The following is a 26,631-nucleotide window of genomic DNA, read 5'->3' as shown; positions in this document are numbered from 1 at the left end:
CTGGTGCCTTTGATTAAACCTCGGCTATCTGCAGTCAATGGCTCAATGGCCACCAGATGGTATTAATTGATGATCTGAGACATATGCCATATTCGTCATGTTTGAAAGGAACAAAATACCGCATTTTCACGCATTGCAAGGTTCAGGGCAGAGCAGGCTCATCTCGCTATTATGGTGAACGATGTAGCAATATTGTAAAGATGTACCTAGCATTGACGGTTCCAGTTCCTAGAATTTCAAGCACCTGGACAATTGAACTTGATTAATAAAAACATTAGTAGTTCGCATGGACACGCTGGGTCTTGCAGGCCACGATTGCAGTGCCAAAAACTACGCCCCTTGCTTTAATTGCACGCGTTGCTGCGGTGAAGCAGACACGATGCCACTGCAATTATACAAGAAATCCGGTTTCTTGTGCGGAGAAAAATTGAATTTGAAACTCCGATTACATATCTGCATCTGCCAATTTCCCTTCATGTCCAAAAAGAGTATTGCACATCGTAGTGAACCAAGAGGCCGCATGAGCGAGGCGATCCTGATTTGTCAGACAGCAGTAGCGTCAACATAGCTCTTGTGGACCGATTTGCTGCAATCATAGAACCGTAGTAGCACAAGCAATGACAAGAAGCTATTGGCTCGCTGGACCCTCCACACGTGTGGTCTGCTCGAGGCGGGTGGGTGAATATCTCCGCAGCAGTGGCGAGCTGCATGTGATGTGTTTGTTGTGCGTTAGCAAGCGCGACGCTCCTGACTCAGGACACTGTAGCCTGGCAGGCAATAGTGAGAATCCCCTTATACAGTGCCAATATCAAGGGGCTTTTCTGAAACAAGAGACGGGTCGTGCATCGTGGAGTAGGGTCTGCGTGCTAGGCAAGAGTCGATCGTTGGAGAGGCCGAGGAGAGGTGAAACCCTGCTAGAGCTGTATGTTTATTCATATGTGGAGTGAAGAGAGAAACTGTAGAAACGCAGTGAAGCCGAGAAGGCGCCCAGGAGGTCCCGTGACTGTGGCCAATACTCAAGCTCCTTCCGTTGTGGCATCACAGCATCAGCCGACATCAACTGATGCGTCAACGTGCAACTCTCCTAAGTGCGACGCGTACTATCATGCAATAAGCGACGTCTCTAGTGGTTCTTGCCTGCCTGGCCACCTAGGTTGAGGCTCAGCATGCACCGCGATTCCTCATCGGTAGCACACCATGATGAGCATCTTCGTCCATTGGTTACACGATCGCCCGACTAGCCTCAATCCTAATCCGCTCAAGCCCGCACGTCTAAACAGATTCCCGAGATAGTGACACGCCTGCCGGCAATCTGCGGGCTCATTTGGGGTTGTGACGGGGCAGCTTTGACTGATGCTTGTGGTGGCTCAGCTACATCTAGCTATGTTTGTTTGTCCGTCTCCCAAGCCAATGAGGGGAAACCAAAACAACTTGCCCAGACTGCGTGATTTCTTGTGCGATGAACACTGGCTCCCTCGGCAGAATTCTGATGCGAATCCAGCTATTTGGCAGACGGTTTTCCGCATCAACAATACCCGCCAGTACAAGAACAGACAACCCGGTTGCCGATTTTACCCGATCGGGAAATCTTGTGAGATTTGCCCTACATCACTGCGGAGAAAAAAAAAAAGCCAGAGGTAGCCAGTTACGATCGTCAAGATAAACTGCTCAATAATATCTTCCAGAAGTACGTCACTCTTCTCGACTAGCCCTATTTTCAAAGAAATCAAAAAATTTCTCTTTTGGCTACGTCACAACAGGAAACTGACAGCAAGAAAAAGAAGTGTATTCAATATTGTTTGCGTGTGTCAGAGGGATTTGGCCCACCAAGGTGGATCAATATGCAGTACGGCTCTAACCTGCATCAGTGCATCCACATTGAGGCCCGATAGTGTGAGTCATTGCAGTGAGATCTTTTCACTCGACGAGACGTAAACCGTCGAGCAAATATTGCGATGATCACTTAATCACTTTGATCCATGACCCTGTTTGCTGACTGGTTGCCACAGGTCTCAATAAAAATTAAATGCCCGTGGCCTTCGGGGTCATCGAGGGCAGTTCAGCTCAAGGCGGGAAACGAAAATAGCCGCCGCAGCATCGCTGCCCAAGTCCGTTACGGTCTCATCTGAAGGAGCACAGTGGGGAATTTTTCCCGTACCGTGACATACATGCGCCTTGTACTATAGTTCGCCAATGTCCAAAGTTGCATTTATCCGTAAGATATTATTCAATTGATATTGTGATATGCGATACTGGAAGGCAGCTAGATCTTATCGTGCTGACTCGCACGATCACACTGATCTAGGACGATGACTACAACGTAGACGCGGACTTTGAGACTTGACTGCAATTAGTCAAGACAGACACACGTCCCCGTCCGAGCTCTGTGCAACTAGAGCATAAGACCTATTAGTTAAGGATTGATTCTCGACAATTATGGGAACCCTCCCTACGATCACCGATAAGCAATATCGCGTCATCACAAGATCCGGCCGTGATCTAATAATTCCCCAGTCTCAACGGGCTTTTCCGTTTCAGGAAATTTTGCACTCTCGGATCGTGTTTTCGGCCTGCTACGTACTACTTTATGCTGTATGGATAAAAGTCACTGTTGCTGTAACCAAACTTTGGCTATACGATGCTGACCTTTCTGGCTGACGACAAGACACCTGTTTGCGCCCAGCTTACGGAGTCTGATCGGAATCGCTGAAGAGCCGGCGATAACGCGGCCCCTCATTCGACGAGCAGTGCGATGCAGCATTATTTGCAGGGATGACCGCTGTTGACTAGATGCACGACAGCAAGCAGCCCAATTGCTGTCCAACACGTTCCTCCCGCTTCGGGCAGCCAACCACGATCAGCTTCCTTTGATTACATCTATGCTTGCGCCGGTTTTTTTTTTTTTTTTTCAATAACACCACCTTTTTAATGGGCGATCCAACAGGGCAATGGCCGCTCAATCAATACTATCACCCGGAAAGCACCGAGGTTGGAGCGGCCTGTGTACTCTATACGGTCCCCGACCGTTAGGGTTTCCGTGAGTAGATGGGACACACTAACGTTTCCCCGGATCCAATTCTGCTCTGTATGGAACGAATGGGTTTCAGTCTTGTCTGCCTAAGCGGCTCAACAACAGTATGTTACGCGTAAAAATAGACCGTCGGAACCCGACACACCGGCATCACTCTTTGAGAATTATTATGGGACCGAAAAAAAAAAGTTTCTCAGGCAGGCTGCATCCTGAGAGGATTGTTGCAGCCTTACGATCAACAAAATGCTAAGCGCTACGGCTTGTGGCTGGACAGAGAATAAGAACCTAAAGACGGCCCATCCGCTTTTCCAGCAATTGCGAATGATCTGGCGAGAAGAAGGAAGCGGAAAAAGGAAAAAAGAGAACAAAAGAGAAATAAAAAGAACCACATGCCCCCGAACCCGGGCATTTCATCACTGTTTCATCCAGCTCTTTTCTTACTCACCCCGTATTTCACGCTTGATTTCCACCTGAAGCGGCCCCATTTCGCCCACGACGTATTATTATTGTGGCCAGTGTGTTTCCGAAAATACCCTCGCCACAATCGTTACTACTACTATTACGACGATGCAGCCCAACGTAGTCTCAGTCTCTGCGCTTTGCTCGAGTTCGACCCGATCAATACCCCCGAGGCCGGAATTCCCCTGAAGCCGAGCTTGACAGTTGACGTAAAACGAGACTCTCCCAGAACTATCACTACATAGTCACTTGGTTCTCCTCTTTCTTTCTCGTTTTCTTTTCCCAGTGTCATCCATCTTGCAGCTTCCATCGTTTACCGCTAGGCGGGACGTAACAGCAAAGGCGATCCTGTCAGCCTGCATTGCAGAAAAAGGTACGTCTCTAGCTCTTACTATTTTGATTACTATTTTTTTTTCTTTCTTTTCCTTTTTTTCTCCCCCCCTTCTGGGCTTGCAGCCTGGAGAGCCAGCAAGCACTGCAGTCAGACTACTGCACGAGGCGGCCTATCACGACCAGGCCGGACGGGAAGCGGCAACTCCCTCGCGTCCCCTCCCCACCAGCACATCCACCCACCCGCTTTTTTCTCTTCTCTCTCGCACCCTCAAAACCATCGCCACGACGAGCACTCGCTGTCCAACCCCCAGTCAGCGTCTGTTCACGGTCAAGTCAGTCGGGCTGTCTGCATCCACCCGCAGCAACGTCGCTAGCCGTCTGTTTGCTGCCCAGCTACTAACCGCTCACCACGACACTGTTCCTCCTGCCCCTGCTGCTTGCCTGTTTTGTCTGACTCTGCCTTCACTCCATTCTTACCATTTGTCCAGCCTCAGTCGCCGAAAACTGTCAGCCTCTCCTCTCGCCCAGGCGTCTCAATTCGTCTTGGCTTCGCCCACACTCATCCGCAATTCCGGAATTTTTTTTCCCTGCCGTTGTTTACTCGACCCTTCCGATCTGCCCGCCACCACCACCACCACCAACCCTCGACTGACTGACGGACATTCACCACCTCTCTACACTTATTTCGACCAGAGCCCCTCGCTGTTTGGGCCTTGCTGCACCGTACCACTGTCGCTGTCTTCTATTTGAGACGACAAGACACACCTCCACTCTCCCAACCCCACCGCTGCTCTGTCAGTCTGCCAGATCATCCAACCGTCGACCGCTTTCTGCACGGGGATCTTTTCATACCCAGCGAACTGCCACACTTGCCCATTCACAGCTTGCCAGACTGTCAGTCTCACGCTTGACTCATCGCCCGCTGCTGTTCGCCTCGCCCAACTTGGCCTTCTAGATTCCGCCGCCGCCGTCATCATCTTCTGCCCGCCAGGTTTTCGATGGAGCACTGTTCGACTATTGTGGATATTCATCACCGATTAAGTGTATCTGCCGGTCGTTAACACAACTTTGAACCACGCCGTTGCCTGCCTCTCTACCTGCCTCTACCTGCTGATCAGCAGGTCTAGACACAGTAGGGCCCCCGCCTACGGGTCTGCTCGCAGACAGCATTGGGTAGAAAGGACAGAACCCACTTGGGGACGAATTGGGTGGCAGCCTGCTGGTGATTTCTCGTCTGTCGGGCCCTAGCCCGCACACCGTTCTCCTCCCTGCCAAATAAAACCCTGGGGGCACCGCGCCATCACCATGGCCAGGAAATCTCCCCAAAAACCTGCTGCCGCTTACGTTGAAGAATACGATGACGACGCAGGAAGTGTTATCCCTCACACTCGCCAAAGCGCTAATATTGCTGCGAAGCGATCCAAGTCCGACTTTGGGCCATTGGAACTTGTGCCAATCGACTTTGCCAGCGACTCGGGCTATTCAAGCCGTACTGCGGCGACCGGGAATAGTAGCCAGTCTCGCGCAAGTGGAAAGCCTAGCCCTCTGGCTTTGAGTCTAGATACCAATCCCAGGAGCAAGACCGCCGACGCTGTCCGAACAAAAGAAAGCCGAAGGGACAGGGACAAGGGAAAACAACGGGACGAAAAGCGTGCGTCTGCTGATATGATGTACATGAACCCTCGGACCGTTGCTCCTCATCAAAGATCTCCTTCAAAGTCCAGACGTAGGGAAAGCGTCACAATGCAACACCAGCCCCCGGAAGGTTATTGGCCCTATGGTAACAACGGATATCCCCCGGCCGCCATGCCTGCGTATCCTGTGCCTACTGTGGACCCTCGCCCCATGGATTACCACCATTATTACTCTCAGCCGCCTCCTCAGGCGAATGAAATACCTCCCCCTTCTCCCCAGGCTTCTCGATACCCTTATCCTTCTTATGGACCAGAGATGCATGTGGCCCAGTCACCTATCCGTCAGCGACGTCCAAGCCGCGTGTCAGCCTATCACTTGGATGAACGGCCTTTGAGTTACCATGCAGGAATGCCAGAAAACATGTATAACCCAGGTGCATTGCCAGCTTCTTCTCCCTTTGAACATTATGGTCCTCCTCCTGCCACGTCTGCTTATTATACCCAACCCTCAACGCCACAACACCAATACTTTGGCGAACCAGCCTCACCGTATGACACGGTTTACGAAAAGTCTCGCACATCTTCGGCGTCTCGACCGAGAGAGCAGCGTAGGCGGTCTTCGGTATATACGCGGCCCGTGATTGAGCAACCTACTCCCAAGGCTTCCTATGAAGACGGAGGCTACCTAGAACGCCATGTTTCAAGAGAGCACCGGTCTTCTCGTCGACAATCTGAGAGTCGAAGGCCTGAGAGTCGGCGGCCAGTCGAAATCGACGGCTTGGACGAAGATTACTACCGTATGCCACCGCCTCCACCGCCGGTGCCCAAGCCCAAGGCCAAGATTATTCAGAAGCGACCGGAGCACCCTCCCAAGTCGATGACCACAGGAAGTGTCCCTCCGACCGGTCGCCGCATGTCTCACTCCAGAGACTCCTGGGATCTGTCCGAGTTGAAAGAAGCGCTACCACACCAGCAGCTTCGCAAGATCGTTGGCGGGCCGGAGCGCAGCCAAAGTATGAAAGCTCCTCGAAGGATGTCTTACAATACTCCTGACGGCGCACGTCGGATTGCTATCGAAGACTCTCGTCGTCGACGTACTCTATACTACGATGACGAACCCGAACCCCGACCCGACTCGACGGTCGACATGGAGCAACAGCATCGAAATGCTGAAGAATACCAGGCTGCGAAATCTGGCCGTACCGGCGTTCCTCTGACGGCAGATGCCTTGAAACTGAAAACCCGAATTGCTCAACAACGCCAGGAAAGCGACAGCGGCAGTCAGAAGAGTCGATCTAACAGTAGCCGGGGAAGCGATGCACGCACACGGGACGGTAGCGGAGTTGGTTCACAGTTTGAAAGTGACAACACCATTTCTATGAACCTGGGTGGAATGAGTATCAGTTTCAATCCAGACACTGTTAGCGGCAAAACTATCCACATGCGGGCAGATGACGATGGTGCCTTTGGTCTCAATATTGAAGACCGTCGGCCCAAGAAGTACATCATGCCAGCGGGTTCGGAGTTTACTGCCCCTATCAGCCGGAGAGAAATCGAGGATGGTCGACGGGCTCGAGAAGACAAACGGTCTGATCGAGCTAGTCGACTGTCAAGTCGTTCCACCTTCAGTAGTCGTTAGACATTGTCGCCTTTAACAATTCTGATCCGTCTTGCGAAAAGTCGTTTACCCTTGTTAGAAGTCTCTCTGTTGTCTAGTGTTCTTGACAAAAGCAGTGACAAAAAGTTGGTCGTTTCCGTTGTTGGGTCTGCCTGGAGAAATACAAACAGCACCTCGGCTCTATCCCGACAATATTTGCATCATATCGAAAATTCAAAAAGATAAAAACACGAAGGAAGAAAAAACCGTTCGCATCGCTGTTAAAAAGTATTTTTGGGTGGGAACTTTTGTTTTCTTTTTGTTTGCAAAAGGTTAAAAAGCCTCTATTTTGTTGTCATGGCGGCATGACTGTACGATGTAATGACCATTGGAATGATGTTTTTCTGAGCGTTGCCTTTTTTTTTTTTTGAATACCTTGCATAAGTCATGTCTGTTTTTGTTAATGCCTGTATGACCTTAATGATGATGATGTTTTTTTTGGTTGATTTCCCCGTATCATGCATTGCATACACTTTGATTCCCAAATTTTACCTTTTTGTCTCCATAATAATTTCTTTCCATTTCCTTCGTGCCTGAGAAAGCGGGCTTTCGTCAACTTCAACATGATATACCCCATTGAGCCTTATATTGCTATCGCGAGTCTTACGTTTGTTGGCCTTTCATCACTGTGCCGACTTTCTCCCGCGATCAATTGATAGTTTTTTTTTTGGACTTGTGGACTGTTCGATTTGCGACTTTATGCCCCGCCCCTTTTGTCTCTTTTTCTTTTTCTATTGACGTTTTACACGTGTATACCATATATACATCTTTCCACAATATGTATTTTTTTGAGACGCGACGAAGTGAGTGGCCGTTCTGGAATTGGTCATTGTTTTGCCGTCTACGATGGATGTACTTCAAGCTTTTTTATATATACGTCATTTTATGCGAGCGATCGCTGACTACAAATTCAACTTTTTACCTGAATCTTTCGATGTTCTTTCTAGAGTCTTGAGAGAATTAAATGCTATCATAGACTCAAGTGCTGATTTAACATAGACTATCACTGAAATGTAGTAGTAGAAGGCCGATTTTCTCCAATACATGATTGATCAATCTGCGATGGTTTAGGAATATACATCCCAATATTGGTGGATAATTGACGGTACGGTAAACGTACACAGGTTGGAATGTTTAGTTCTATAAAGGTGAAAATTTACATTTGCCTTACCAAGGAACTTAGATCCCCCCTCTTGGTGTCTACAGCTTATACTAGATGGGCTGTGTTGGCGGCCAGATGAAACCAACCATTGGATCTGATTGGCTACTGGAGATCTATATCTCTTTTTGGCTTGGATGTCTCGCCCTGTCTTGGCTGGATCAATTGCTAAGTGGATCTACTGTTCCATCCGCTTATTTAGAGCGAGGAATTAGCTTTGACTGCCGAATGACTCATAGCTAGGAAACCAATCAACCGTTTCTATTGATAACCAATTTGTAGATTTACAACAAAGAATAAAGTAGGTATTACGCATTGACCCGACATATAAAATGAGATGGGTGCCAAAAACGTGGCTTTCTCTTCCCCATCCCTTTTCCCCCCTCCCTTCCTCATATTGCTAACTATTGACGATACGGGAAGAAAATGTCAGCGACGTCAGTAGTCGAGCTTCCGCAAAGAGCGGCTTTTCAGTCAGACAGAGACCACATATCTGACGTTGTCTCGTCGCCTGCTGCTTCGTTGGAGGACGCTCCCCCTCAGGGTGTGACCGTCGCAACTGTCAAGCAACGATGGAATGACCCACCAATCAACAAATACAAAGTGGCAGTGACTTTCCTCAGCTTCTTTATTGTGGGAGCTAATGATGCTGCATATGGCGTATGGTAACCTTGTAATCGTATAGTCAAGGCAGATGATAACTGACATTTTTTTTTAAGGCTTTGATTCCATCGGTATAGATTTCCAAAAACTGGCTGTCAAGGGGCTTTCTTTGCTAACAAAGAAGAAATACAGCTGCGAACACACTATAACCTTTCAACCAGCCTTGTTTCTGTAATTTTTATCACTCCTTTTGCCGGTTACACGTTGGCAACAGTTTCAGTAACGAAAATCCATATGACTCTGGGACAACGTGGAATTGCCATTATCGGGCCGTTGTGCCATTTGATTCCCTTTGCTATTTTGTCAACTAAACCGCCATTCCCTGTCGTTGTATCTGTATATGCAATCATAGGTATGGGAAACGGGCTTGTGGACGCAGCCTGGAGTGCGTGGGTTGGGGACATGGTAAACGCTAATGCAATCATGGGTTGCTTGCATGCGTGCTACGGAGCAGGGTAGGCCCTTGCCTATTTATGATTTTTTTTTCGCACGGAAGAAATACTAAATAGAGACTACAGTGGAACTGCTTCGCCTACAATTGCAACCTCCATGGTAGGTGCTGGCCTGGGCTGGTGGTCATTCTACTATCTCATGGTGGGAGCTTGCGTTCTAGAGCTTGTGGCAAGTACAATAGTGTTCTGGCGCGAAGATGGCGAAACATTCCGAAAGGCCAACGCGCGGACTGGAAGTAGCCAAGGTAGTGGTGGTAGCAGGACGACAGAGGCCATGAAAAACCGCGTTGTGTGGACTCTGGCCATCCTCTTGTTCACGTACATGGGAGTTGAAGTCGCCATCGGTGGCTGGCTCGTCGAATTTATGCGTCAGGAGCGGCATGGCGAGAACTTGGAATCCGGCTTGGTCTCGACAGGGTTCTGGTTGGGTATTACGCTCGGGAGACTGGTGCTCGGGTTTGTCAACGACCGGCTCGGTGAACGTGTCGCATTGATGTTCTACCTCGGCCTCGCTATTGTGTTTGAGCTCTTGTTCTGGTTAATTTCGCAATTCGTCGTCTCGGCTGTCATGGTTGCCTTTTTGGGGTTCTTTATCGGTCCTCTGTTCCCCGTTGCCATGGTCGTGGCTGCCAAGTTGTTGCCTAAGCATTTGCACACAGCTGGTATTGGATTCGCAGCAGCACTCGGCGGTGGAGGTGGTGCAGTGCTCCCTTTTATAGCTGGGCTGATTGCCCAGGCTAAAGGGGTGCAGAGTCTTCAGCCTTTCGCGCTGAGTTTGTTGGTTGTGCTGGCGGGGTTGTGGTTGGTGCTTCCGAGGAAGGCTCCTGAGCACGAGACGTGATTATTTGCGGAGGAGGGCGTGATATCGGTCATATTTGTATAGGACGCAACGTAAAAAGGAGTTATGTCAAATGAGCAGAATGTATATAGGGCACGTCCTGTAAAATGGAATGGGGACATTATAAGCTTAATTCGTTGAACGCATGGTTGAGTCTTATCGGGGTCTTTATCTAAGCTTTAACGCTAAGCTGTGCACGTGATCCCGAGACACATGACATATGCGGGGTTGCCGTGACAACACCCGTCCACAACAAAGCCGCCTCCCCAGCCTCTCCAATTTGCCCATTCGATCAACCACCGCAATTCCATAACGACCCTGGTGTGGCTGTAAGATGCAGCCTTTGTCATCGTGCAGCTGAGTTGACTCCCCCTGTTTACCTCTTCTCAACAAAATCGACGTTCTTTTCATCACCAGAGTCTAGGAAACCCAGTGAGCGGGTATACAAATACTCTTCTCGCATTCCTGGTCCCCGACCGCCCAAGCATCTCGACCTCATCTCCAGCTCTCCACATTCTTCGCATTTAAGCTTGCGCTCCATCTTTAATTTTTACCACGAGTCGCTGCAAAAAAGTCGTTAGATTCCGACGGTTTCGATTTACCGAGTACGAACGCCGCTTGTCGACGATATACGCCTCGACTGATCATTGCGTGTTCAGCGCCTGTCTTGAGCCCCGGCTCTTGGCTCATACACGATGGCTCCAGTGATTGTAACCCCCGATCTCGCAGGGGGTTATAGCGATCCTGTTGACATTCTACTTGACAGCGATGCCACCGGCACCCCTACTGCTATTGAAGATGTCACAAAAACTCTTGCAGCACGGTCCACCTCGTCAACAACAACAACTGGAGTATCATCATCCAAAGGAGAGGGTACTATTAGCCCTACCAGTATCAATATGCAAGGAATGTTAGCCCTGTTTGCGATTCTCGGCGCAGCCTTTGTTGTCGCTAGCATTTGGTTCTTCTTTTGGGCGAAGAATGGCGGCTTTATTTGGCGAAAAGGCGACTGGGATGACTACAAGTCTACAGTTTTACGTCGGAAGGGCCCCGATGGTCGAACTTTGAGTAATGCTACAAAGAGTACCAGGCTTGGTGGTGGAACCGTACGCGGTTATAGCGACGATGGTGGCACTGTGACGGATATGACCGAGACAGCAACTACTATCACAAACGAAAAAGCACCCCCTCGGAAAAAGAAATTCAGGGAGACTGCGAAAGAGAAACTGCTACGGAAACGCAAGGACGAGAAGTGGGAAGGCGAGGCGGATGATGATATGCGAGCTTACCGCAGAGAGAAGGCAGCGCGAGTTGGTGGTATCAATGCGGATTCCGACGGCACCTACTACGGTACTGAATACACGCCGAGTTCGCCCCCAACAGCGTCAGCATACACTGAAAGCGAAGCGTATGATCCTCACGACCGCCATCCTCGACGCTCGCAGGATCACACCCGCCGAGACACACGCAATGTTTCTGGGTTCTCATTCACAGCTGGAAATGAAGATGTCATTAGTCAATCAACGGCAGAAGAGTCTCTCATGGGAGATGCTAGGAAAAGTCGTCGTGAATCCCGACGCCCCCAGCAGCAAAGCAAAGACCGTCAATCTCGACACAACAGCCCACGCAAACGGGAGGCGCCTCGTTCTTCCATGCCTGGCGGCTACACTGAGCCATTGGATCTTTCATCTCATGCAACTAATTCAGCATACCAATATTCTACTGTCGAAAGTGAGGATGATCTTGGCACAAGGTCCTATCACCACCCTATTCCGGGTTTGACCAAGGGCTATCGTCGGGATCGTGATGGTGGCGGACGACGACGGAGGGATAGTTTAAGCGACAGCGAGTAAATTTCTTTTCTTAATTTGGGTTCTGGCGGAAACTGTATTGCAAATGATATTACGATGGGTTATGCAATGGACTGGGATTCTTCTGTGTTTGTGGTTTTGCATTTAATTTATTTGTCGTGCAACAGATTAGTATGATCATTGAGAATATTATCTAAATCTTTGACATTGTATACACAATATGAGCTCGATACTCTTCGCTATTCTATTCGCCTTGTATGAGACACCGATGGTGTCATCACGTTGTGTCCCCAACCTCAATTTCAGGTATTTTTTCTTTGAGCGCTTCCATCCACTGTCCAGATGAGATTAATATACCAGATGGTAGCTGTTTACGATTTTTTACGTATTGGTAGTATTATTAGTCTCATTGTAACCTTGTATTTTCTATTTACCTGGCCTAAGTTTACCGGTTAGGCTCTTTCCGGGTATAACCTCAATCTGAATATGTAGAAAATTGCTACGTTTAATGGCTTTTACTTTCTAGTTTCTCTTTAATACGATACTCAGGTTAGTCGTATTTGGAAAAGAAGACATGAATAAACATCCCAAGATATTCTAACGTTATAACTAGAAGTCCCATACAATTTGTTAAATAATTCCAATAAGCACTTACTCGATTGGCCTCGCCCCAGAGACATCCGGTACACCTTCGCCCTCAACTACCTTTGCACCGACGATTTCATAAACAGGCACTTCAGCTAACCGAGAGATTACATGATGAAGTGTCGGTAACTGTTCCCAATTCAGAGGGTCAATCTCGAAACTAGCCTTGGTTGTCTTGAAAATCTTCTGAGGTCTCGGCTTTGGGTCTGCTTCTGAAAAGGGGTCGAAGGTCACATGTTCCTCAGCAGCTATGCCCTTATTTACCCGACCAGCCTTCGGTATGTATTTGTAGGCAAGAATTCCGTCGTCGGAGTCTCCGGTAATACCACCCAATTCCGTAGAAGGATCCGTTTCCACAAGGTCTTCAAGAAGAAAGTTACCCCAAAAGGCACCTTGCCAACCTGTCCGGATACGGTATGATTTTTCTCGCCGATAGACATCAATAGATGCATACAACTTAGGCATGCCGAGCTCCTCGCGACCAGAGACTATCGGATCTGTGAGAGACTCGAAGAGAATGGGTAAATAAGCCCCTTTGGCAACAGATCCGTCTTTCTTCACATATTCAACACCGTGAACATACAAACCAATATGGTTGTAACCCGAGCCTCCAAGCCATTCCATTTTATTCAAAGTGGTCTGCGAAAAGGAGGCATAAGCTACCGTATCCGGAGCAGTGAATCGCCAGCCAGAGCGGGATGGCGGAAATAAGTTTTGCAATACTGTACGAGATGTCTTGAACTTGATCGACGCCGTTATGAATGTGGATTTAGTCCCATTTCGTGGAAGGCCAAAGTGCGTTTGGCGAGGACCAGGCATTGGTCCAAACGCGATGGGCATTCGCCAGTAGGTATTTGGTATGCGGCTCCAACTCCATTCACGAAGCTTCTGCGTGGAGTTATCCCATTCATCGTGGCCAAAATTGTAATTTGTGAATGCCATCACTGTAAAAGCTGTTATTAGAAAGAGGATTAATAAAAAAAAGGGAATCATTAGCTTACTGTCCAGACTTTTTCTGTCCTCTGTTTTGTCTTGACCGATTACTCGCGAGAAGTCCTGGATCTGGTGCGCCCTCTCGTATCTAATCTTGTTGTACAACTCTAGTCTCCCTGGAATTTCAGACACAGGAGTTCCCGACGGAAGAACCACAGATAGAGAAGCAGCATCCTCTATGGCGACACCGGCACCTTGTCCCTGGTGAGGCAAAAATGGGTGAGCTGCATCTCCTAGTAAGGCGAGCCGGCCTTCATTCCACTTCGGCATTCGATCCATGTCCAAGAGGTTCCAAACGTTGACACTTTTAGGATCTGCCTTGTCGAGTAGTTTGAGTAATGCTGGGTCAAAAGAAGAGAATATATGCAACATTCTTTGTGAGTTACTAGTTTTACCCCAGGTATCTCCGTCGGTCTCGTCGGCAGATTCGGATTCAGGGTGTATGGCGACAAAGTTCAGAAGGGTGTTATTCGACGTCGGGTACATGACAACCCGACGGTCTATCCCGTACCAAATACAAAGTTCACAATCATGTTTTACAAGATCTGCGGTGATAGGGTCGTCTAGGGCCGCCTGCTTCGGGACCAGAAATCGGAATGCACTTTTACCGCTGGAGAATGCTTCGAGATGGCCACCTGGGACTGCCTTTCGCGTTACGGAGTGTACACCATCAGCCCCGATAACGACGTCACCAGAGAATATAGTGCCATCCTGAAGTACAACTGATGCATTTGTGGGGTCAACACTGATGACTCTGGTCGCTGTCTTGAACTCAATAGGCGGATTTCCGTCCTGTGCAGTCGTCGCTAGTGTTTTTAATTGGTTATGAAGTTCGACACGGTGAACGAGATGCCATGGCTTAATATTGTGTCAAGATACATTTAAAATCATCGAAAAGAGTGAGTCGACATACATGTTGCCATCGCTTGTTTGGTTCTGTTGAATCCATAGACCTAAGTTTTTCACCACCAGCAGAGTACTCGGTCAACTTCAAGCCATCAGCAATTAATCCATGTCTACTGCTTTAAAAGTTTCGGGGGAAATAACGTACTCTTCTCATCAAGTTCGCCCCAAAGTTTTCTGCAAATAGCCCTAGGCGTCGCAGAATGCCATTAGCGTTGGGTGCCAGATGCATGGCTGCACCCATCTCTGTTGCAAGTCGAGATTGTTCAAAGACCTGTTCATAAATATATCAGTGTTGAAATTGACATCCATTAACTTTTTAACTTACATGTACATCGTGTCCCTGTTTTCGAAGACCAATCGCTGCCGTCAAGCCCCCGATACCGCCTCCGACAATGATGATTTTGAGAGGCCTTTTGTCGTCGGACAAGCCATTGCTAGTTGCATCTCCCATTTCGCCTAGCCTCTTTGAAGATACTGATTGCTTCGAGCAAAAATTTCGCACAACTTAACGAGCCAACAAGTAGTCTTACGCAGCGGCTAGTAAAAGCATATATGAGGCGATGCTATCTGTTTCTTATTCCGCCTCAAAATTTCTAGATAAATTCCATGCATAATAAATGCTATGGGAACTGTGTTATTACTAACTACTATGCGCCCCGCATTGTTATTGTCCGTGTGGAGGAAATCATTTCGGGACCACCTTCGGATCCGGGTATTGTTCTCCACGGAAACCACTATACGAGGGAATAATGATGATGAATACTGCGATTTTTAAGACGGAGTAGCACGAAATCCACATACTGTCACGCTTTAAGCAGTATGTACTCTCAACGACTGACCTGGGATGACAATGTGTCACATGTTTGACCATGATCACTGCTACATGAAAGATTCCACATTGGAGTAGAGGAACAATGAGAACCTGAAGTTATGTATTGTAATCAGTAGTCTTATCTAGCATATTTGCTATGCTAAATACCGAATGGTCTTAATTGAAACAACGCTGATTCTCGTTTTGGTGCTGGTGACTTGAACTCTATAGTATATTGGAGCCTTCCCATTTTGCTAGCCGAATAAAGGCAAGGAAAAAATATATTTTGGATATGGTCTGTAGCAATGGTCAAATTTCAGGAAATATTTCTCTATCTACCAATGTAAACAGGATATTATACTCTACTCTGTTTCATGGTGAGTCCAGCCAAGAATATTTTGTGCCTTGGCAATAGACCAAAACGCCTGGTTTTTGGACATATCTCCCCTCAGTTCAGCTCGGGGAAAGTATTTTTTTGCTAGACTTTCAGATGATTCCTCCTGGGTCGTTTTTGGAGCCACAATGTTGAAAATCTCGCATCCTTTCATGTTGTCTGCTTTCTCGACCGTAAGCAGACAAGCCCTCGCTACCGCTTTGGGATGAACCCAACCCCATAGCTGTTTGACAGCGGAGTTTTCCCAATCTTCCTTGTGCTTCTTTTGCACGTCTTTCAACAAAGCAACTTCATGAATCCGCAGACAACCGATTTTCATTCCAGGGAACCAGTTGACGAACGACTGGGCTTGATACTCGGCTTCTTCTTTTGCAAGTGCATATGGATCTGTCGGCCGCTGAGGTGCCTCTTCGTCAATCGGAAAGTAGTCAAACTGTAACGGCTGGTTGGAAAAAGCAAGACCAATCGCGTTTACAGATGAAGCGTAGCAAATCTTGTTGATGCCTAGCGTAGCTGCGGCATGGAAGCCGTTAAAGGCGGTATTCACATTGTTATTGTGTACTTTCCAGTGGTCCTTTTCAACAGGGTCTGGAATCGCCGCAAGATGAACTACGGCGTCGCAGCCAGTAAATGCTTTAAGAGTAGCGTTATAGTCACTTGCGACGTCAGCTGTTCTCATCTCTGACCTGGGAGTCCCGTCGTGTTTTTGTTCAGTTCGATTGATCTGGACTGTCTCGTGGCCTTCCGCGCTGCACAGCTTCACCAGCTCTCTGCCCACACCTCCCCGGGCACCGGTTACAGCAATTTTCATGTTTATAAGACGTTAAAATTCTTTTGAGCGATTCTTCTATACTTGATGTTTAAAAGAAATTGTGAATAGATGAGTAGTCTGATCGTCAACGAAAGATTCGATTCTCGTTTGAGATAAGTGGTGCTTAATCGTATCCTGAACAATAGATCGCTTTGTATTAATTTTAGCATAGAAGAGGACAATTGTGGTACTCTACAAAAAGCAAAAACAAACATTGCCACTCACGTACTGGCGGAGAACTAACCCAGAGTGCGAAACACAAAGGTCATGATGACCTAATGTTAAAGTGAAAATATATAGCATGACCCACGCTTAATTCTCTCTAAATGCGATCATTTTGACCTCTCCATAATGTAAGGGAATACAGTATGCAGTCCCTAGGTGTCGTATTTAAAGTCGCAACAGAGGGGTGTAAAACTACTACTAGATAAAACAAAATTTGATACACCAACTCACCATGTCTATCTCCACTAAATATCGCGATTCAAGGGAATGTACTTCCGGGTTAAATTGATTGAATCATTCGTTACGTCATTCATAATGAAGAGGCATCTGGGAGTTCCTAATTATACGTAACGGCACAAAACATAAGTCATGTTTGCCCGCGTGTCCCTCGTGAAATCGACAAATATATCCCATTTTCTGTTTGTTCAAATATTTCTATTAAATATAAATTTAAGAAAAACCAGAGCTCTTGCACGTTCATCTTATCAAAGGTTGATTGTTCAATGTATGTCAATGTTCTGGATGTTTACATTCCTTGGTGATTACATTGAATTTACAGACATATATATTGATCAATTGATATATTCCTCGTAACTGATGAAGGTAAAAAGGCATCTGTATCTGCCAGTAATCAATGTGGGATATAAATTGGTAAAAAAATCTCTTAATTTTGAATATTTTACTTCTAGGTGCAGTGAAATTGAAAATTAAATCTCATTAGACAAGTGCAACTGCTGGCGGTTCTCCATTAGACACAGAACACAAACCTTAACAAGGTTAGTTAGCCAATGTATGTCCTTTTAAAGCATCTTGGTCTATGTTTCGTCTTATAAATTATTATCTTTTATAGAGATTGAGTGTGTTGAGAGGGTTTATAGTCAACTAGTACATACGAGTGACGTCACGTTGATATTATAATAGTTGTATATATATTAAGATTTCCAGGGCATATTCTACTCTAAACAGTCCCAGTCTACGCTTTCGTGATTAAAAAATGGCGTATCATTCAAGACAATCTCCAACCCCATTCATTCTCTCAACAGTCTTCCTCGGCCTGGGAGGTCTACATTTTCTGGCCCCAATAACCACGTATAACATGTTCGGTCTTCCCGTCCCCCGGTACCTACCAGAAGCTGCGGCCAGTCTGAAACCCATGATGGAGCCGAAATATAGCCCATCGCCATTTGTTTACGCAAATGGGGGACGGGAAATAAGCCTAGGAATTACCTTTTTCCTTTTGGGCAGGCAAGGCAATAACGACGCAATCAAGGCATTTATGATGGCTCTAGCGGTGTGTTCGCAAACGTCCTAATTATGTGCTTGTTGAGAATATCTGACAGCGGTAGGTCGCTGCGCAAGTGGATGCGTATATTGTCTGGAAGTACGGAGGCGATCAGTACGGAGGCTGGAAAGGAAGGTGGATTATGCATATGCTAGGAGGAATAGCTACAGGCATTATTGCCTGGAGCGAATGGGGATTATACAATAGCGGGAAAGGGGGTTTCTTGAACACCAAAAGTCTGACGGTAGAAACGTTTTAAAATAGAGAGACGTTTAATACCTGTATCTACATATAAAAAATATGGTATAGAACCTCCCCCTGAAATGTATCCTAGTAGTGTTTTGACGGTATCCGGGAACCCCAAATTTCCTCTATTGTAGGTTGAGGTCAATATAACTGACCAACATTGAGGTGAGTCGCTGTATTTAAAAGTGATAGACCCAATTCTCTACAGTATTCAGAGACGAGGAATATATGAGAACCGGTTCCATCATTAACCCTATGGTGCCTATTATATAAATCTAAAGGAAATACCAGGATAATACAATACATCGGGCTGGACAACACCACTTAGCACGTAAATTACGTATGGATCTGTCTTTACGCTCACATGCCGATATTATTTCCCGCAATGAAGAACCCCCACATCGTGCGATTCGTAATTGAACGAGATAGAATAGTTGTTAGTTATCAATGCTTCTTCTTCTGATGAATTCCAACCATCACTCATTATGTTTTACCAGCCGGGGGTTACAAACCATGGCCTTCCGCACGATCCATTCAAAGTAAGAATCCTTTGCCACGAGCCAAAAAAGCTTATTAAAAGCCAAGATAGGCATGTGTTGTTCCCCGCCCCATCGGATGGATCTCAACTCAGAGCACAAAAGGCCAGGCCAACTTAGCCCCATACTCTCAGTTCAACAACTTGACCTTTGATCCGCCCTATGTCATGTTTTCCTCCAACCAGACTGCCAGTGGTCAGCGCAAAGATACTGTCATCAACGCTGAAGAAACTGGCCACTTCGTCTGGAACTTGGCAATTTGGGATTTGCGTCAAGCCGTGAATATCACGGCCGAGCAATTTCCTTATGGAGTTGATGAATTTGAGCGAGCCAAATTAACGAAAGAAAAGGCTACATTGATGGATGTGCCAATGGTGAAGGAGTCGCCTGTTAAGTTTGAGTGCGAATATCATTCAACCCTTCGCCTGCCTGGAAATCCACCCATGGGCTCAGTGGACATAGTGATTGGAAAGGTAGTTGCCGTGCATATTGATGACAATGTCCTTACCGACGGAATTCTGGATGTTAAGAAGACCAAGCCGATTGCTCGATGTGGGTACTACCAGTATGCTGTCATCGAGGATACGTTTGATATGATCATACCAAGCACATCCACATCTACAGATGTAAATTATGGCTTAGTTGGTAATGTGGAAAGCAACCGAGCTAAAAACAAGTTAAATGGTACAAATTAGAAATGTAGAATGTCATTGCTACATTTTGAGATTATATCAAAACTAGCTAAGATCTATATATGGATATTATATTGTCTGGTTAAAGGGGACTATCGGCATATTGGTCCTCAAACTAAGCACGAGCTTCAATCAAGCCAACGTTCTGGTCAACGACATCCTTGATTGTGGTCTCCAATGACACATAATCAATCCCTAGCTCCCTCTCTGCCTTGGACCCATCGATTGGTAAAGGGCTTCCTGGTGCGTTGTCTGTCAACTTGAATCGTCCGATATCCGCATAGTTCTTCTTTAATAGCCGAGCCACTTCCTTCCATGTTGTCTTCTTAGCGGCAAGGGCATAGCTAGATCCATCTGTAATGCGAGAGTCTAGGGCGTTAATATGGGCAGTGGCCACATCCCGGACATTGACGTAGCTCGACCAAAGTGACGGTTCCCCAGAAGTCAGTGCATTCCATAAAAGTGCATTTGTCCCACCAATTTCTTCAGGTGTAGTCTGTAAGAGGTCGCGGCCGTAAACGAAGGTCGGATGAATGGTCACGAGATCAAAATGAGGTTTTTTCTGTTTTTGGAAATCCCAAGTGGCGTTGTTGGCGAGGATCTTAGAGGCTCGGTACAGTGAAAACGCGGTTGCCTGGTTGGTTGGACCGGAAAAGTCCGAATTAACGTCAACGCTGAGGTCCCATCCTGATTCCTCTAATATGTAGTTCAGCAATAAGCTCTAGTCAGACAATTAAAGGGAGTGGCACATACCAGTGACAATTCCACCTTCGGGAACCCCGGCCAGAGGGATGAGAGAAAGAACTGACGAGGTGATAACCACCTTTTTAACACTTGGCACTTTTGAAGCTTCTTCAAGAATGTTCACAGTTCCTTTGATTGCAGGGTCAAAGTAATCGGTTTTGTCCAGAGTTCGAGGCATGGGTGACGCAATGTGCAGAACAAAGTCCACACCACCGAGTTTTCCCGTATACGCGTCTTCAGCGACAATTTCAGGAACGATAGTAAATTCAAGGCTGTCTGCATATTCCGAAAAAACACTTTTGATCTTTTCGATCTGTGACTCTCGGCGGATAGCGATTCGCAGACGATACCCTGCCTTTAGGGCTGCCAGGGCTGTAGCACTGCCAATAAAGCCCGTTGCGCCTGTGATGAAGACCAATCCTGATGCCATGGTTTTGTACTTTCTTTGTCGTTTTAATTTGGAATTTTAAATGAGCCTCTGAGATGATGATTTAGTTTATGGATTGGGTGTACCACTTGCTTTTATAGTATTACGTTCGTGTGTCTAAAATCATGGTTAGCCATGGAAACATATGGGTTGCAATTAATAATATCATGTAGATTAAAATCCATTAAGAGTTATATTAGTAAGTATCTGTTTTCGTGGAACTGAAATTTATGATTATCGTATAACCTACCAAATCCGATTACTGAACGCGGGTGTCTATTCAAGATCAGTAATCATTTTTGTGAGCCGGCCGTAATCAATAATCTACTTTTAGGAAACAAATCACTATTTGTAATTTGATTATTATTATGATTATTATTATTTAGAATAGCCAAAAGGGAGTCGTCTCATTGTAAATAGACCAAAAAAAGTGGTTCTACATTGGATCTATTAACAAGCCTAAATATCCTGATCTAGCTAGCTACCCGCAAATATCTTCCAACCCTCTATGGACTACATGTAGGATATACCGTACAAAAAGTTATTTCGTTATGAATAGAAAACAGAAAATAAAGGAATACAAAAATGGAGCCTGAACTGCACTAACTGAAATCCCACAATGTTGCTTTCCCAAGTGGAATAAATACTAAGGGCAAGTATAGGAAAGCTCGTGTGTATGTGTGTAAATGAATTTCACATTTTCATGTGGCTGCTTATAGCACCACCCGTTGAGTAATAGTCTCTCCCACGAATTCTCTTATCTCATCTCTACTAAGACGTGCTGCGTGAACTATTCCGCAGTGATACTGACATGATCAATGTCCAACTTCTCAGAAATGGTCGACCTGTTCTTAAATTGTTTGGTTTGGGTTCCCGGTACAATCCATGGCTCATGCGTAAAAAGATGATTCATTTCTTCCAGTGGTCGTCGAGCCGTTTCGGGCAGTACCAACCAGAAGAAAATGGCGTTTGTAAAGTTGCACACGCAAAAGAGCACATAGAATTTCCATCCTCCGATGCGTTCAATCGCCACGCTAGTGACTTGACCGATCATTGTATTGAAGGCAAATGACATCATGGTGGCAATCTACCCAGTAATGTTAGGCACCGCTTTAGAGACTGTTCACTAACTCTAGGGACTCACAGATACGCCTTTGGATCGTGTCTTCATGTCGAAGATCTCAGAGCAGATGATCCAGGTCAAGGGGCCAATGGTACAGCTAAAAGAAAAGTTGTAGCACCATGTCATGACAATGAATGCCCAACTAGCTGAGTGATTGTTTGATGCCCCAGGGGGAAATTTTGCGATGAGAATTGTCGGTATAATCTGATTTTACGTTAACTATTTGAAGGCCGAATGGTTCGCATCGGGATTACTCACGAAGAAAACACAGTTGACCAAATTGCCAATGATCTGAGGCCATCTTCTACCAGTTTTGTCAATGAACAAAAGACAGCACAGTTGGGCGACAATGGCAATTATTGAATTGATTCCCTGGTACTTCAGTGTATCGTTCGCTGCAATGCCGATCTGCTGGAATATAGTTGTACTGAAATACTGGATAGCGCTGACTCCGGTCATTTGACAAGCTGCTTGTATGGAACAAGCTAAGAATAATCTACGAAGACAAGACCGATCTGTGAAAAGTTCCATGTAAGACTTGGCCTCTGCTTCATGCTCATGTTCTATGGAAGAGCGGATCTGTTCAAATTCGATTTGGACCCAGCTGTCATTGATGTCACCGCGCGAATGTAGTTGAGCAAGAGTCTGGAGGCCTTCATCTACTTTCCCATGGTCGATTAACCAACGTGGTGATTCGGGGAAGAACAGAATTAATCCAGCCAGAAATACTGCTGGCACCATCTGAATCCCGAGTGAGATGCGCCATTGTCGGGAGTCATCGTCAGCAAAGTTGATAAAAGTTCCCCATGAAATCCAGGCGGCAACGAGAGACCCAACTCCTAACATTAATTGTTGCAGTGATGTAATCCGGCCGCGAATGTCAGGATGTGCTATTTCAGCTTGGTAGATAGGAACAATCATGACCAAAATACCAACTCTGTATATCGCGTACTTAGCGTACGAAAGCAAACGGTTCAAGGAAGACGACTTACCCAAGGCCAGCGATGGCTCTACCCGCATACAGATACGAAAGGCTCTGAGCAGCGGTTTGCAGACAGCTATAACTATTATTAGCACATCTACTGAAAAATTAAGAACTTCTCATACTCACCCTCCTAGCAAAAAAACGACTGCGCCGACAAGGATTGTTATCTTTCGACCGTAATTATCACCCATTGGACCAGCAAAAAAGGCACCAAAAAAGGCACCACCTGTGAAGACCGATGTTACGGCTCCTCGCTGAGTGGCATCGGCGTTGAATGCATTGATCAATGATGGGCTCGCAATGGCTTCAGCAATGACACCTAAATCATAGCCGTAAAGTACAGATCCCAACGACGCGAACACACACACGAGAAACTAAAAATGGTTAAGTAGAATATTTATCAAAAAGCCGTTTTCTCTCCTACCTGATACCATTTTGGGGGCAAAGCCATGGTGTTTTTAGTGCACTTTCAAGCCTCGGATCAGAGTCTTGTTCTATTCCCTAAAATAATGAGATAGAGCCCAATAAATTATCAAGGATATTTGAACATATTCATATATTTCTTGAGCCCGAAAGCCGGTAACTTTTGATTGGAGGAAATTATTTGATGCAAAAAACCGCCCACGTTGGCTAGAATTGGCTAGTGAATCACCCCCCGCAGGGTCTTTTCTATATACAGACTAGAAAACTATACGAGAAAGAGAACTATCATGCGGGGCGTTCCCCTCAAATAAAAAAGCACGTTGCTTGTTCTCTCATCTCACCAATGAAAAATACAACCCCAGCAAGGCGTTTGTCTCCGATTGGATTGGAATGCTATGCGGTCATGCCGAATGCCTAGACATCGCTTCGCTTACATGGCGTGCTATTCAATACGGACCATCTACAACCGAATAGACTAAAAGCCTAGCTTCTATTTGACCTCTGGTAGACTTTGAACTGTAGGCTCATTTTAGGAGAAAGTAAGCCCTTTTATAGTGCGTCGTGTGCCTTACCCCGAGTGGTCTAAACTAGTCTTGATTTTGCTAGAATTGGCTGCTATCCAGCCTACCCCGTTGCTCCGCCCGTGTAAAACGAGCTCATGGTAAAACATCCCAGAGTGACCCAGGATTGGCCATGATAACGGGTGCGGATACCAACGAGGAAGCATCGAGGACATAACTAGGATGCTCTAGAATAATATTTGGATTCCTTCATTACCATTGGCTGTCACTTGTGACTTATTAATCATGCAGTTCTCGAGAGGACACCGATATAGCTAGCTAGTGGAAGGGCGGATTGAGGTAGTGTGAATCGTGGTAGCATCGTTAGCAACCTTGGTGAGCCGTATTAGGTAAAGCCCGATTAAGAGCAGGGTATTTTCCCAGAGACGCGATGGTTATTTCAGCTTCTTGTTCCTTTTCATTCTTCCTTGTAGTCGTATTCATGTTAGTGAATTTGAGCTTGATTTGATATGACGAGATAAACTCCGCGTTGCCCCCGTACAAGAATGTTGACTGAATGAATACCCTTCCTTGAAACTAGTTTATCTACACAACCATGCAATTCTATCAAAACGGGTAAGTAATATCTTCCTACTTAATGTATAATGTTTAAAATTTTAATCTTCGTCTCTATGTCGTCCTAGTATTATCTTGATAAGGGTCCTGATGCTAAGCGATTATTTACAGCTTCTTCCTACCATCTTTGACAACATCGACCAGCGCCGCTACTTCATCCAAACACCTATTAGATAAATACACAATGATCTTCCTTGTCGCTGAGTCCTTCGTCTACACCGTGATATTCGTAGTATGAATTACAATAAGTCACTAGTTACTGGGATGGATTCAAGCAATACCAACTCTATGCCTATCTTCTCCAGTGTTGAAGACCAAGAAACTCGATGATTAACGTACCACGATACGGACGGGGAGATGGAGAAGAAGAAAGAAGAACCAGCCGCTGAAGCCAAGAAATTAGAAGAGGCAAGTATACCCATACGCTCCAAAAGGCACAAGTTAACCATTTAGTCTGATTCCGAGTCTGGAAACGGGTGTTATCTTGATACGATCAAATAAGACCGATGAAACGGTTCACTAATACAACTGAGATGGGCACCGAGGAGGAAAAGCCTCGTAAAATAGGCAAATACACAAAGAGCGCCACCAATGGCCAAAGAAAAGCCCAACGGGCGAGAAAAGAGGAACTGGCGGAACTTTAAAGATAGAAATGCATCTTATTATGGGAGAAAAAAATTAATTGAGAAAGGTGGAGGCGGCGATCGCTCTGCTTTTAACCGTACAAAAGTGGTAGAAGCATATCAATTATCTCCAGCGAAAAATAAAGAATATCGAGTAGTGATAGAAAGGTTTTCGTTTTCCTTTTTGAAGTACCAACCAGAAGCCGGATGGTATTGTTTTTTTTGGACTGTGTTCGAGAAAAAGTAACAAGCTAGCGCTTGAGGGTGATGGGTTACGCTGCCATCTTGGGGTATCGCATCGTGGCATATACAGCATATACAGCATATACATGTAATATTACTACGTCATTAGAACCTCGTCATACTACTGACCTTGAACATGGAGCACTAAACAACGTCCTTTGCTGACCTTTCCGTTAATCATGGAGCAGCTCGGATGATGTGGCGATTCTTATTATCGAACTATCGGCTCCACTCTACCGATTCTCCTGACGAGCAAACATATATCAATACTGGGTACCAGATGTACCTTTCTTAAAACTAATTCCAAAGATTCTGGCATATTCTTCCATCCCTATATTCGCCCGACCCTTCCTCTCAGATACCAAAATGTCGGACACTTTGGACAACGGGCTTCCGAGTATTAAAAGATTTCTCACTGACCATGACTCGCATGGCAAGACGACGTTCCACGAAAACATTACCGAAGTCATGAATTGGCAACAACTTGACAACGGGGCTCGGTTCTCCCTCGGATACGCTACGAATGAAATACCAGTCACCCTGTCAGCGGACAAAGATTTAGCCACTTATCAATCGTACCTCCAAAATCCTCCTGGAATTACCATCCCAGGGGGCACAGTCCTGCGAGTTGTGGATATGAACCCCGGTGCAATTTCACCAATGCATCGAACTATCAGTCTTGATTATGGAGTCGTGCTAGAAGGCGAAGTTGAGCTTATCCTAGATTCCGGAGAGACGAGATTGATGAAGCGAGGCGACATTTCGATCCAGAGGGGAACAAACCATGCGTGGAGGAACACAAGTACCACCAATTGGGCTCGCATGCTGTACGTGTTGCAGGAATCACAGCCGTTGGAATTCGATGGTAAACAACTCGGTGAAGACTACGGAGGAGGAATGGATGATATTAAGGCGTCGTCGAAATAAACCCAATTATATCCGTAATTGGTCTTTAGGTCATCTAAATCCAGAAAAGACATTATATAGATGCCTACTCATATTTTTTGTGCTCATATCTTTTATCTATTTACTGTTGATGTACACTATAAGCCGTTCACTGAAAAATATCCAGCACATGTGCAATGTTTAATGACTGTTTTCTTACGTAAACACATATCGCAATGAAGCCATTTCAGGCAGAATATGTCCGATAGAACACAATACAAGAATACAGTGGTTGGTAATTAATTCCATTCTCGAATTCCTCCCACGTTGATCATTAAACTGATGTGGTCCCGATAGGCTTTCTGGTTGTTGTAAGAGCCAAGTTCGCCCACTATGTCCCGATGTGGGGGATTGGAAATATACGTAAACATACGGATAGGAAAAGAATGTGAAATCCCACTGTA

General features: G+C 46.0%; 9 protein-coding genes across 9 annotated transcripts; 5 read left to right on the top strand and 4 right to left on the bottom strand.

Annotated features, from left to right (window-relative positions):
- Window positions 1-5,128: 5,128 nt before the first annotated feature.
- On the top strand, window positions 5,129-7,096 carry TRUGW13939_11789 (uncharacterized protein; the record flags this gene model as incomplete). The annotated part of the gene is made up of 1 exon (XM_035494894.1): window positions 5,129-7,096. The coding sequence occupies one exon, from the start codon at window positions 5,129-5,131 to the stop codon at window positions 7,094-7,096; it is 1,968 nt and encodes a 655-aa protein (XP_035350787.1).
- A 1,603-nt stretch (window positions 7,097-8,699) lies between these two features.
- TRUGW13939_11788 (uncharacterized protein) lies at window positions 8,700-10,229 on the top strand (the record flags this gene model as incomplete). The annotated part of the gene is made up of 4 exons (XM_035494893.1): window positions 8,700-8,933; window positions 8,993-9,007; window positions 9,069-9,391; window positions 9,455-10,229. The coding sequence occupies 4 exons, from the start codon at window positions 8,700-8,702 to the stop codon at window positions 10,227-10,229; spliced, it is 1,347 nt and encodes a 448-aa protein (XP_035350786.1).
- Window positions 10,230-10,921: 692 nt separating this feature from the next.
- Window positions 10,922-12,079, top strand: TRUGW13939_11787 (uncharacterized protein; the record flags this gene model as incomplete). The annotated part of the gene is made up of 1 exon (XM_035494892.1): window positions 10,922-12,079. The coding sequence occupies one exon, from the start codon at window positions 10,922-10,924 to the stop codon at window positions 12,077-12,079; it is 1,158 nt and encodes a 385-aa protein (XP_035350785.1).
- Window positions 12,080-12,688: 609 nt separating this feature from the next.
- TRUGW13939_11786 (uncharacterized protein) lies at window positions 12,689-15,032 on the bottom strand (the record flags this gene model as incomplete). Its single annotated transcript, XM_035494891.1, has 5 exons — window positions 12,689-13,626; window positions 13,684-14,533; window positions 14,589-14,663; window positions 14,727-14,852; window positions 14,907-15,032. 5 exons carry the CDS (start codon window positions 15,030-15,032, stop codon window positions 12,689-12,691), a joined length of 2,115 nt encoding a protein of 704 aa, XP_035350784.1.
- A 722-nt stretch (window positions 15,033-15,754) lies between these two features.
- TRUGW13939_11785 (uncharacterized protein) lies at window positions 15,755-16,597 on the bottom strand (the record flags this gene model as incomplete). The annotated part of the gene is made up of 1 exon (XM_035494890.1): window positions 15,755-16,597. One exon carries the CDS (start codon window positions 16,595-16,597, stop codon window positions 15,755-15,757), a length of 843 nt encoding a protein of 280 aa, XP_035350783.1.
- A 2,238-nt stretch (window positions 16,598-18,835) lies between these two features.
- Window positions 18,836-19,581, top strand: TRUGW13939_11784 (uncharacterized protein; the record flags this gene model as incomplete). The annotated part of the gene is made up of 2 exons (XM_035494889.1): window positions 18,836-18,889; window positions 18,940-19,581. 2 exons carry the CDS (start codon window positions 18,836-18,838, stop codon window positions 19,579-19,581), a joined length of 696 nt encoding a protein of 231 aa, XP_035350782.1.
- A 112-nt stretch (window positions 19,582-19,693) lies between these two features.
- Window positions 19,694-20,752, bottom strand: TRUGW13939_11783 (uncharacterized protein; the record flags this gene model as incomplete). Its single annotated transcript, XM_035494888.1, has 2 exons — window positions 19,694-20,274; window positions 20,332-20,752. The coding sequence occupies 2 exons, from the start codon at window positions 20,750-20,752 to the stop codon at window positions 19,694-19,696; spliced, it is 1,002 nt and encodes a 333-aa protein (XP_035350781.1).
- A 787-nt stretch (window positions 20,753-21,539) lies between these two features.
- TRUGW13939_11782 (uncharacterized protein) lies at window positions 21,540-23,308 on the bottom strand (the record flags this gene model as incomplete). The annotated part of the gene is made up of 6 exons (XM_035494887.1): window positions 21,540-21,836; window positions 21,894-22,076; window positions 22,131-22,809; window positions 22,865-22,930; window positions 22,984-23,231; window positions 23,282-23,308. The coding sequence occupies 6 exons, from the start codon at window positions 23,306-23,308 to the stop codon at window positions 21,540-21,542; spliced, it is 1,500 nt and encodes a 499-aa protein (XP_035350780.1).
- A 2,340-nt stretch (window positions 23,309-25,648) lies between these two features.
- TRUGW13939_11781 (uncharacterized protein) lies at window positions 25,649-26,209 on the top strand (the record flags this gene model as incomplete). The annotated part of the gene is made up of 1 exon (XM_035494886.1): window positions 25,649-26,209. One exon carries the CDS (start codon window positions 25,649-25,651, stop codon window positions 26,207-26,209), a length of 561 nt encoding a protein of 186 aa, XP_035350779.1.
- Window positions 26,210-26,631: the final 422 nt, after the last annotated feature.

The sequence above is a fragment of the Talaromyces rugulosus genome, chromosome VI (assembly GCF_013368755.1).
Source record: "Talaromyces rugulosus chromosome VI, complete sequence".
NCBI classification, from domain to species: Eukaryota; Fungi; Ascomycota; class Eurotiomycetes; order Eurotiales; family Trichocomaceae; genus Talaromyces; species Talaromyces rugulosus.
The sequence above is the reverse complement of the archived record's forward strand: the minus strand, read 5'-3'. Positions and strand labels throughout refer to the sequence as shown.